At 39.5% G+C, this 12,368-nt stretch overlaps 2 protein-coding genes across 3 annotated transcripts in view; one reads left to right on the forward strand and one right to left on the reverse strand.

Annotated features, from left to right (window-relative positions):
* Positions 1 to 544: 544 nt before the first annotated feature.
* On the reverse strand, positions 545 to 3,075 carry LOC131880063 (iron-sulfur cluster assembly scaffold protein IscU-like). Its single transcript, XM_059226565.1, has 3 exons — positions 2,860 to 3,075; positions 2,307 to 2,610; positions 545 to 826 (listed from the first exon to the last, which is right to left on the reverse strand). Exons 1-3 carry the CDS (start codon positions 2,950 to 2,952, stop codon positions 750 to 752), a joined length of 474 nt encoding a protein of 157 aa, XP_059082548.1. The 5' UTR covers positions 2,953 to 3,075; the 3' UTR covers positions 545 to 749.
* Positions 3,076 to 5,457: 2,382 nt separating this feature from the next.
* Positions 5,458 to 12,368, forward strand: part of LOC131880014 (serine-rich adhesin for platelets-like) — a 24,220-nt gene continuing 17,309 nt past the window's right edge. For both annotated transcript variants that reach the window (XR_009373223.1, XM_059226510.1), the window contains exons 1-3: positions 5,458 to 5,677; positions 5,750 to 5,999; positions 10,572 to 10,749. Coding sequence is in view for 1 of the 2 variants with exons in the window: in XM_059226510.1 (XP_059082493.1) it covers positions 5,629 to 5,677; positions 5,750 to 5,999; positions 10,572 to 10,749 (477 nt within the window). In the remaining variant the exon portion in view is untranslated. The remainder of the gene's footprint in view (positions 5,678 to 5,749; positions 6,000 to 10,571; positions 10,750 to 12,368) is intronic.

Here is a 12,368-nt window from a genome sequence, read left to right on the forward strand (position 1 = left end):
ATTAACATTATCAGTTTACGATTTGGCGCCCACCTTTGACTTTGTTGTAGAATGAATAGATCTTGAGGTATGAAATGATGGCTAAGGATCATGACCATCATGACTACCATATTCAATATTTCATGCTCCTTGACAGCTTAGACTAGCAGCAGATGTGAAAGGGATACAACACAAATCGGTAGTTACGTAATCTCGAGGCGCTGCCGAAAGTCTACCAAGACCCCGGCTTCATCGAGTTATAGTGTTTGATTTGTTCACGCTCAGTTGTAAAAACGGCAGATGTTTTTTTTTTACCTTTTCCCCGCAGCAGCGCAGACTATGCCGCCCCCAAATCAACGTTTTTACTGTATGTACCTATTCCAATGATGGGAGAAACAAGATGGCCAAGCCTCCTTTCAACGGGAAAAAAGAGTTAAAAAAAGTGCTCACTTTTATCTGGTTCTGGCAAATGCCAGGCTCTCGAGCATGGGTATCCCGTTGGCATTTAGAAAGAAGCTGACATTCAAGCTCAAGACGTGAAAACTGGGCAACCCAGGCAAAGGGCTTATTGGATCGTTAAACATGGCTATTGTATTTCTCTTAATTTAAACGACAAGGCAAAACTAGCACACGATTCGGAGAGACATGAATCTAGTGGTGAGGAACGCCCCAATGGGCATTCCTTTCTATAAAGGACGTTGGGTGGGCTTTGCCTCTAACGTACGAGTCCAAGAAGAATTAGAGGGTTCAGAAAGAATGATGGATTGACTTTAGTTGGCCTTGGTCATGGCCTCCCGCTTGGTTTTGTAGTCCTTAAGGGCCGCTCGAATGGCATCTTCGGCCAACACTGAAAAAAGAAACAAAACCTTACTTTCACAACACAGTTTTCGAAAGTCCCAAGAGAGCAAAAATTGAGAGATCATTAGGTACACCTCTTTGAAAGACAACAAATGGTGGTAGCAAACAAATGCTTGGAAGGTCACTGAGCATAGACCTTGGCATTGAAAAACAACTAAACTCAGTTAGTTTTTTGTGCATGGAATTCGGCCCGGCCCATTTGGAGAGTTACTTAACCGAAATTCTTGACCAGTTTGAGGGTCTTACATGTGTGAATATCAATTCATAGACTGATTAAGTATGTCATCGGTTATCACCTCTCTTGCATTGAGGTTATTTATTTATACATGGAATAAGATCTTTTTATTTGCTACAAAAATCCGTAACAGAAAAAAAAAATGCATCGGCTTCCTTTCCTGCAGTTTCAATATCAGATTGACTTCATAATCTCAATGGTGTTGTCTCTCTTCGCTGACATTGGTCAATGGTGGGTCATTTCACTGACATACTGCGGGTCAGTATCCCAAACAAATACTTCAGCTCCCAGCCAGAATTTTCCCGATATCACACCTCACCCATCTATGAGATACAGGCTTGCCCAGACATTTCGGGGCAAGTTTTGAATTACGGCTAACTGCGAGCAACGATCAAAATTATCCTAATAGATAACTATTTTGGATAGGGTACTTAGTTTATCAAGGGCTTAACAAAGTGTTCTACGGATTGATCATATTGCCAAACGTCAGCCAAAAAAAACCCGACTGTTTTAGTGAAATTTTCTGGCCCCTGGTATAGGCCCTTTTCTGGTATTTGACAACCCTTTCTAGCAGAATGGTACTATAATATTTGAACAGAAAGGTGGCCTCATAATCAAGACGAAGTGACCAAATACATTACTTTCCGGTCTGAGACAAGAAGAAATTTCATTTGGAAGTAGCTGTTTCTAGATCCTAGTCCAAAATTCAGAATCCAACAAGGTCTTTGGGATAGACCTAGAGATCCTTGTACACTCAATTGAAATCCAGAGGGGAGCGTTCATAGATGCCCGTCGTAGAGGTTAAAGTTTCTAAAAAAACGACCAATTTGGAAACTAGGAAATAATAAATGGCTTGGGATCTTTCATCATCATCATCATCATCATTTACGTCATGGTTTGGGATTGGAATACGTTCAGACTTTAATTCCGACTCTCAATGTCATTGGCCAACTCCAGGCCCACAATTTGGCACTAGTTCCTGTATTCGGGGTCTCTAGTTAGTTCCATGATGCCATGGCCCACCCAACAGTGGTAGACTAAGGCCTGCCTCATAGCTACTTTTCCGTAATTGCTAGCTTGAAATTTTGCTACTGATCAGTGAGTCTGAAGCGAAAAAATATGACCCCAATGACGCCATTGCCATCAACGTTGGGGCTCTCAGACCTGGGCCGAGATGCGAAGCCCCAGCCCATGAATAAGAATATGAATATCAATCAATGGATGGCGGACTCACTGGAGCAATGCAATTTGACGGGCGGGAGTGAGAGCTCCTTGGCGATCTCAGAGTTCTTGATCTGTCCGGCTTGATCCAAGTTCTTGCCCTTGATCCACTCGGTGGCCAAGGAAGACGAGGCGATGGCCGAGCCACACCCGAACGTCTTGAACTTGGCATCCACGATCTGGCCGTCCTCGTCCACTTGGATCTGGAGTTTCATGACATCGCCGCAAGCCGGCGCGCCCACCAGACCCGTGCCTACATTCGGGCTCTTTCCGTCCATTTTTCCCACATTTCGAGGATTCTCGTAATGATCAATCACCTATGATGGACCAAAATTAAGCAACCAAATCAACGGCCAGCACGACAAATACGGTCAACGTTCCTCTCCACCGATTAGTTAGCAGTGCGACTTTTTTTAACTTAACCTAACACGATACTACTAATGAGCCTTGAAGTCTTCGAACATTTTGCCACTAATCAGTGAAGAAAAACGTTTATCCCACAAATACTATCTAAGGAACTTTATACTGTATACTGTACGGGGCAACGTCCCCAGTCAAATACGCACCTTTTCGTGATATTGCGCCACGGGCACGGTGGCCAGACGACCCATGGAGGCCGATCGAAGGCTCAACCGAGTCAAGGTTGGGAGTAGCGACATGGTGAGGCGGTTCTTTTTTTCAGGATGATACAAGGAGCGAAGATTGGAGGGTGATTTGTCGTACGACGTTCTTTCCTCAATTGTGTAACTTCTACTGGGGGGGGTCACTCAAAAGTGGCCACGAACCTCAGGTTTGCCATTGGGGCTGAGCGGGAGGACTTGATCCCGGTCAGTTTGATTGGATTCCACGCAACTGGCGTGGGGTCGGGCTCCCAGCACGAGTTAAATTACCGCCGTAGGTAACAGTAGGCCCGGCTAAAAATTGCATATAAATTTGGGCTGCATTTGCGTCACAAATCAGGTGAATTTGCACAAAAATATGCCTATGAACTGGCCAATATATGGGGAGTAACTAGTTCAGGAGGATGGTAAAGGCTACTTTGTCTTCATATGATGCAATATGTGTATGAAAAGCCAAGCTCAGTCATTTTAAATTCAGGCATCCAGGTTTGATTCCAGCACTCCTTGTGAAATTCCATGCCTAGTCCCTGAGACCTGCTACACTTGAGCCATAAATATTAGTTTCCTGTATTCTATTATAAAATTATCACAACTTTAACGAATCTTCATATGGGTTGATTTAAGAAGTAGTGATTTAAAAAGTGAAACTGTCCTAAACTTTGCCCTGGTCCATCTTCAATCAGTTCATTTTCCAACTCTTTGCAACATATACACCAGTTCAAATATGCAACTTCTTATGTACTTTCATGTAATTTTGTTTCAAAGACATATCTGCATAAAATCAGGAGAATTTAAATCTCACTAGTTTTTATCAAAAGTTTTTGAAAAAACAACCTGCAAAACCTTGATTTTTTCCTGAAACGGATGAATTTAGGTATCAGGTTGCAGAAAAATATTAGATGTTGCAGACGAAAAATCTGCAAATGCTATAAATTTGCACAATTCTCAAAACTTGGACCGCGCAAAGTTTGACCTGTCCTAGATAAATGCGTTGAATAACTAACCTGACTTGAGAGAAAGGAGGTATGGCCGGTCTTTTTATTTTGTAACACTGCTTACCTGGTGAGTAGAAATTTAACTGCACCACAGCGCAAGATGATTCTAGTGTTTTTTCCATTTGAAAGACGATTCCCGTAAGTAATCTTTTAGTGTTTTACTTTTGTGTTAGCATCATCTTTTAAGTGAATGCTGACTGTTTATGATTAAATAAGAGGATAGAGATCATGTCTACTATTTGGCTAAGCAAATTTTATTTTCGTGCGGACCTAAGGGCATCAGTTCAAGGAAGGTCCGAGAAAATTGAACGAGATAAAGTTAGGCTGTGGATTAATTTTTGCTTTTATAGATTCCCTTATTATCTCTCAATGCGGAAGAAAGTCTGACCTGTGGAGCTTAATGTGACTGTCATATTTGATATTTACATGAAATGCCTGTGCCAATCGTGATTTCTAGATCTTTCATGGTAATTGAAGCAAAGCCAAGGAATTGCAGTAAAGACTGCAATAAACTGTTTGCATTCAAATCCTTAGACTAATGATTTTTTTTTCTTTTTTCCAAAAAAAGAAGTTCAGACAGGAAAAATAAGGTATACATTTCTCTCAACTGTTACATCAACCCAACCATTCATTCCAATCTGGCTTGGACAAAAAACGTCGATAAAATGTGCCATATATGGGGTTCTTAATCTACAAAAGACTCCAATTTGGGCATCACTGCCACGACTACGTCAGAGAAAACACGATTTAGGTTGCGTGAATGGCCGCTCTCACCCTGAATTTCATAAGCTCCTCATGTTGCTACTTCTCGTTGACATGGCACGTTTTGGGTCAAAACCAGTGTAACTTGAACTTTTTCGTCTCATACATAAATCATTTTTGATGCATCTTACCCCATCATTTGGGTTTGGTAGCCGATTCATGTTATTACCCAAATAGTCACCATGGTACTAGTCTACTCGTTCCATAACAAAGATCAAACTTGGAACCCCGCTAGCGTCTACTGTCTCATTATATATATAAAAAAGAGAGATTGATTGGAGGTTGCGTGAACTCGCATTGATAAGTGCGCCATGAAAAATTCCTGATCTATTTCCCTCTGAATAGGGGATATCAAGTAAGGGAAATTCCAGGAAAAATGTAGTCCGGCACCCTGATTTGGGGTATTTTGGGGAGAGAGAACTAAGACAAACATCACAGTCAACTCGCACCATTCGCCCATTGACTTTTCAATAATCGAGTGATTTTGAGCAAGTTGTGTTACAAAACCCTACTAACTGAGCATGTTTGGTGTTAAGCAGTGAACGCACTATCAAATTAGCCCAATACCACAAGGCTAATTGCCTATACAAGCATGTAAAATGGAAGAAATGTCAAAATCCAATGCATGCAGAGTGTGGTTTGATTTTTCTCCATGGAATAACGTCAGTTGTTCATGAACGCGTTTACTTGACTAGCCCTATGCGCGAAAACCTGCCGAGCTGCCAGTGCTACAAATCAAACACGCAACCTCAGAGGAATGTCTTTTGAAAAAATTGGCTAGCCTTCCAAACTCAGTCTTGAATTAAAGAGCCGACGTCATAGCTGAAGTAGCTACACATACCCCATATACAATTGGACCAAAATGTGGATGTTGAAAAGGTTTCCTGACAATACTGAAAGTGTCATGAGAGTGTACCACATTTGATTCGGCTGATTGGTAGGAATCGTCATCATCATCATGGTTCAACCATCCTCCATTGGAGGTTCTCCTACCAGAAAGGTCCAAAGTAAGCGATCTCAATGACAGGTTAGCCCTGAAGCCTGACATGAATGAACCATGAGGTTGATCTTGATTTTAGCCTCGTTTTTCCACTATATCTCGAGTGAGGTGACACGGGGGTATGAGTTGGAGCACGATGAGGCTCGCTACACGGCTCGTCGCCAGAAGATGTACACGTTTATGCGGATTCCGCGAGAACTGGAGAAGTTCATGTCGTACGGGTTCTTCCAGTGCTTGGATTCCTTCCTCTTTGTGTTCACCTTCTTGCCCTTACGATTCGTCTTGGCCTGTTTGGCCTTGCTATGGCGGGTCCCCTTGGTTTGGCTGGGGTAAGCAGCGATTCTGGTCATCTTGGAGAAAAATCAAAGATACTTTTGGCGTACATACTCTTTGTGACTTTGAATGCATTGGCTATGGGCCAAGGAGCATCCTTCACATCTCCTGAATCAAATGCGGTTGGATTGAAATACGTTATTCAGAGCGGAGTTGTCAAATTGTCAATTAGAAGGCGTATGTCATACTAGATTTCTTCCACCTCACCATCACTAAGAACACGGCTTACCAGCACGGAAGATTTATACATTTCAGAACATCTCAAGCTGTTTAACCAGCATGCCTTTCAGAAACCAGCAGTTATAGGGAAAATTGTTTTCTTTGATTCTACTTTGAAGTTCATCACCTTTTGGTTCTTTGAGCTTTTGTCTTTCCGGTAATATATTCCATAGGGGTTGCCTTTCATTCTCCTACTTTGGTGTATATTTTGGCTAATCAGTATGGGACAATGGATAATGAGAGTTGAACAGGAATTTTCTTTTTCTGGCCTTCAGTGATACTTTTTTCGTTTGTTTCAAGGAACGGATTTGAATTAGTTGACTTGTTCGTAGGTTTTAAATCAGATATTAGAATATGTAAAATTGAGTGACACTTGAAGATCTTTGATCTTGAAGTGCTACGAATGACATTCCTAGGAGTGGAGTATTGTACTTTACTGCTAATATTTCTACTCTGACACGCATAAAAACATTATGGGGATGCATAGAAGTAGAAGGTGTGGATAGTGTTAAGGAAGTCCACAAAAAAGAGCTGCATGGTTGTTTTCTCGTTAACTCATATAAATAGATATGGAACCCTAACACTTAGATTTGTCTTGGCGCTCTAATGAAAGGTTGTAACCCTAGGTTTGGGATATATTTTCTTAATTCCTCAAACACGTGTATGGTCATTGTCTTTATTTCAAAAGTCTCGAGGATGCCAGGAAAGAACCGCAATATGGTCATTCTTTCTTCTCATAAAATAATCATATCTGGTCAATTCAAATCAAAACTTTCCACGTAAGATTTTGAACGTGGCCAGTTGTCAACGTTCTCTAAACCACCAATTATTTTGATGTTTCACTATAAATGAGACAGGAGCGAATTTCGTGGAACCATTTTCAGATGGTTCTTGAGTGCAGATCAATCTAGTTCATTCATGCCGAAAAAGTTGTAGGTAGTCTGGTTTACTCTGTAACTATAGTGAGATGCTGTTCGTTGTGGTTTTGAGGCTGTGATGGACGCAAAGGTAGCTCCATATATGTACAGTGATACGCCTAGAGTTTCTTCTGGGTCGTTAGATGAGTTACTTTTTGAATATGATATTACCCTGATAATCATATTTCGTCCATAAGCTGAATATAACCATTTGATTTATTCCCGTTCGGATTTATGAGAATAATAGATGTAAACCAATGACATCAAAGTTCGTAAATTCAAACTTCTCTCTTTACATTGCTTTTGTATGTATGTATGTATGTATTTCGGGGATTCCTTTGTATATGTACAAGAGGGTTTGAAGGGAGGATTTTATTGTCAGTTTCGTCTTCTTTTGCACTGGTATTTTTATTGTGCTTGTATTTATATGTGCACATTTTCGTCCATAAAATACTAATATATGGATGAATACGAGGCTCCACTATTTTTAACGGACAAAACTGAAGGGTTTGGCGGACCCTCATTGAAACTGACGGGAATTAGTGTGCTCGTTAATTCGAAATGAATGATATGAAACCGTTTATCTTTGATGAATAAGATGACACTTTTCACATGTAATTCACGTTGAAAAATTGCTAGACAATTACATGGTGAAAAAGTGACTTGACCTTGGATAGATATGCTAAATCCACTAAAACTAACAAGTAGCAAAATCAGCCAATTGCCCTTGAAGTTATTTAATACCTTTCATTCGTATTCTGTTTCGCTCATAACTTGGTTTTACGCATTTTCTAGTACAACTGGAAGCATATTTGAGAGCAAGTAAAGGGAAAGGCCGAAGGAAAATATGGTTCCGTCTTTTTAGGTTTTAAGTTAATGGAACATAATTTGAACATATTTGGGGATCTGTATTTCGCGGTTTCGCAACAGTGGGATGAATAAGGGAAATTGGTATTGATCTTGAATGGGGCTGAGTTTCCATTCACGTCCTTTATATGTTGGTCTTCCACGAAGCACACTTAAACAAAAAGATCAATTCCGATTAGAACTTCTACCTGCAAATATTGGAACACTCAATTGGGATTTCCCTAGAATTTAAGAAATAAACCCAACATTGATTTACTTGTCCCATAACGAATTTGTTACAAATAGAAATGGGAGTCCTCTTCGTACGGCAAAGGTTGGATGTATGGTAAAACCTTTAAAATTATTTCATTTTTTGCTCTCCCCTCCCCCCCTAACCAAAAAAAATGTTTAAAAAATTGAGTCTATTCATTTTTCGGCCTTTTTCGCTCTCGAACTCGTTGTTTTGCCCTCATCATGCTTACTTTTCTCCTCCGAACATTTGCTCATTCAGAGTACGAGAGAGAACCCATTTTCAATCTGGCGGGAGTGCCTCAATCCTGCCATGACACACAAAGCTTTCAAATAAGTGTAAGTGGTCTTTCTCATTGTTTGAACTAAGCCACATCCATTTTGGGGAGACCATCTCCTTCCCCCAAAAGTCCCGTCGACTGTTGTAATTTTTCAGAATAGACGAATGAGTACTTGTAAGTGCGGTTGCTTTTTTCCATTTCAACTACCCACAGATCACATTGGGCAGGCAACCTTTGGACCTCTCTCTTTCTTTGTTGCTGGCCATGAGGGAGATCAGCGAAAAGTTTGATATTAGGGAAAACTTGACGGCTGTAAACAATTTAAGGTCGGTTGATATTTTAAGGAATACGACCTGCATGATTAAAACGTTTCTTTTTTAGACTTTCGAATTTTGATCTTTTCTCCCACTTTGAAGGTCAATGGGTTGATGTGGTGGGATTAACTTATCGTTGCATGCTGAGTAACCTTGCATTTTCTGAGGAACCTTCATAAATAGAGCTAATGGGAAGAACTGGATGGAAATTGAACACTCGATAACTCTTTCTTTGTCCCACATCACAAAAACTAGTATCAAGCTATTGAGCCACCTTTTTCAATATTCTGCAACGTTTGTCTGCAACTTCTTCTCAAATCTACGTAGTTATAGCGAAGGGAAAAGAATTCCATTTGCTTAATTTCGTGCATATGTAATGATTGCTAAACTTAGCGGAATCGCTCCTCTTGTACTGAAGACATTCCATTACAAAATAATGCCATTCTTGTGGACCATCTCGAAATTAGAAATACCATACAACCTAACAAAAGAATCCGTTTAGAGCAAAAATCTGTTCTGGCTGTTCGGAGAGTTGAAAATAATGTAAAGTGCAAAACTTCAAACCTTGGCGTATGGTAAAAAAAATGCCATGATATACTTCCAGCTTCTTAAGGGATAGTGAATGGTATCTAGACGCTTCTCAGTTGGTTTGAATGTTTTTGGGGATCAAAACTGTAATGGCGGCATCTTTGGTTGAAAAGCGAATACTGAAAATTGTCTTTCAAGAAATGAGTGGTGCATGATTGATTTAGTAGCCGGATTCTTGTTGTACGAGGCTAAATCAACTCTAGATGAGACTAGGCCTATAACTTTAGAAAGAGCAAATATTTTCAAAATACAGTATGAGCTCGGGGCTTTTTACTTTTTCAAGAACTTGAGAAAATCCGAAGGGGTGAGCGAATGATGTCGACTTAAACGGCATAAAGATGGTTGTAGACGCGTTTTTTTTATTTGACTGTAAAAATGAAACTTGATGAAAAAGAGTCAAAAAAAGCTCTTATTTCGAAAATATTCGTTCATTCTAAATTTTTAGGCATCTATACTTGATTTGCTCTCGTAGTTCCAATGGGGTTGGATTTTGGATTTTGCTATTTTCTTTCATGAAAAGCGGTTTGTAAGTATATATTTTCTACTCTCTCCAGCTCTAAGGAAAAGACTTGGAAATCCGTTGCTTTGGTTCCATGGTTCTTACTGGGAAGTTACTTGATAGGACATTCACCAGCCAATTTTGGCCTTCACAAGATTCAAATATAATCTAAGATTTATTCATCAAAACGCCCGAGTTACCCAAAATACCTCCACATTATATCCAATAGTCGCTAATTTCATGCAATTTTTCAAAAAGGAAAAATTTATTTCTAGATTTCAAAAAGACAACATTTTCAAAGTCATCCTCATCTCATTTGCATTTTCTTGCTTTCCCCTTCGAATGGTAAATAAATTTTGGCAAGCCCAAGCACTCCATTCACGCTTAAAAAAGCTAACTCAGCCAAGGTATCTTGACCATACGAACGCTCTTCAATCAAGCCTCATTTTTACAAACCTCATTATATAAAGCTGCGTCCATTGGATGGATTGCTATCACTTGATGACCTTGCCTGGGATTCGTCTTCACTTTTTTTTTCAACCACTTAGCTATCTAATGGCATTTGAGAAAACGATGAGAATGTTTACCTTATTTCCTGTATCATGTAAATAGTATTCGCTTTGTCTTGATGATGTATTCATGCTTTGTGTTGCAGTGCTTTGAGGCCGTATCATGGTCGGAGTTTGTTCCCAGCTGAAATCATTGATCTCCTCAAGGGCCTCATCATCGCGGTCTGTGTCTATTCCATGACGCACATTGACACGTCGGTGATGTATCATATGATCAAAAGCCAATCTGTGATCAAGCTATATCTGTTCTATAATATGCTAGAGGTGATTCGTCTTGCTCAGAAATGCGTTATTGATGGTCATAAGCTCTTCAGAATATTCGCTCAAAATATCGCATGTCTTCCTACATTCCATGACTTAAAGGGTGACCTATATCAAATGGAGGCACAGACATGATCAGTTCAATCAAAAAAATCCAAAATCTGGGAAACCTTGCACTGGATTATAAACACTGAAAGTTCATTTTAAGCTAATAGGCTTAAATACCTTCGCCATTCGTAATATCCCCGATTAATCTTCTGGCAGCAACGCTCTTAAGCACCACCTGCTTGATTGGAATTTTGTCCAAGTTAGCCGTCATGTTGTGGGCAAATTCTGGGCCAAGTAATCAATTTCGTTACTCTGCAGCTTGCCCTCGATTAATCCCAGTGCCGCCAAGAACATTTTAAGAAGATTATTAGCGAAGCCCTTGGCTTCGAGAAGTCTTTTGCCCGTGACACTATTTGACAATCAAAACTTCCTCCTGAACAATGTCAAGGGAGTGAGATTGCTAAAAGATTTCTCAAAGCCAAGTCCTGGGTCAAAAACTTTTTTAATGTTCTAGGCGGTAGTAGAATCAACACGGAAAATGGTTTATATTCTGCACGCCAGAGTGCGCTTTCTCTGTCTTTTTATGTTACCCTTCAAAAATCGAATTGTGCGGATTATTTCACATTGAAGTATTAAGCGATTGAGTCGCTTTGGCATAATTAGTCGAAGTTTTATACCCGGAAAACGCAAGAGAAGGATCATTTTTTGCTTTCATTTAGCAATGAGGCGTGGCTCTTCCCGGTTTTGTTTGGTCTGTCTGACAAGGCAGACTTCGAAAATTAGACTTATTAACCAGGCAGGAAAATCTATTTTTTCATTCAATTAGAACTTGCTTCAGAAGTCTTATGACTAGACCTGGAAAAAAGTGTCAAGCTAACCTGAAAAATGCTTTTTGACTTTTTATGAGAAGCAAAAGTATTGAGCCAACTTTTCCACTTTTTTTAAGCCTTTTTGTCTCTTTTTCCACTTTTTTTCTTTTTTTTCACTTTCACTCACTTGTTTTCACATTTTAGAACATATAGCAGTTTGTCATTTTAATCCCCATCTGTTTCCTCCTTAACTTGTTTTTAAATGTTGGGGACGTTTTATTTACTTCCGTACAGTATAATTAAATGTAGAATTTAATCTCCAGCCAGAGCTTTTAAGCAGTTTTAGTTCTTTTTGTTTGGGTTTTTATGACCTTTACTAACCACAAAAAGTAATGTAATCGCCGTTACTATGAGCATATGTGTTTTTTTTTTATGGGCATTTTTAATCCTTACAAGGAATATAATCCTCAGTACTATTAAAATGAAAGGTTATAATTCGTCGATTATGATCCCTCTACTTGTTCACACTTGATTTTTTACCATGATTGGTCTACCAATGAATTTGAATATAAAATTCAACTCCCTGTTTTCCGTTGAGGAAAGACGAAAAACTTATTCATGGACAAAATTAAATATTTTTTTCAACCCTTTGTATCAGCACGTCATTGCCCAATTCTGTTGGCTTATTAGTTATGAAGCATAAAAGGCACCAAATTGCCTGCCCTCCGAATTTTTGAAAATTTTGTCTTAAATCTCAACTTACTG

The sequence above is a fragment of the Tigriopus californicus genome, chromosome 5 (assembly GCF_007210705.1).
Source record: "Tigriopus californicus strain San Diego chromosome 5, Tcal_SD_v2.1, whole genome shotgun sequence".
NCBI classification, from domain to species: Eukaryota; Metazoa; Arthropoda; class Copepoda; order Harpacticoida; family Harpacticidae; genus Tigriopus; species Tigriopus californicus.

Bases quoted from the DNA above. Each gene is read 5' to 3' on its own strand.
- LOC131880063 (XM_059226565.1), bottom strand. From the start codon at position 2,952: ATGTCGCTACTCCCAACCTTGACTCGGTTGAGCCTTCGATCGGCCTCC. The intron at 2,611-2,859 runs GTGCGTATTTGA...GGTCCATCATAG, and splicing joins TGGCGCAATATCACGAAAAG to GTGATTGATCATTACGAGAA. The intron at 827-2,306 runs GTGAGTCCGCCA...TTCTTTTTTCAG, and splicing joins CGTCAAATTGCATTGCTCCA to TGTTGGCCGAAGATGCCATT.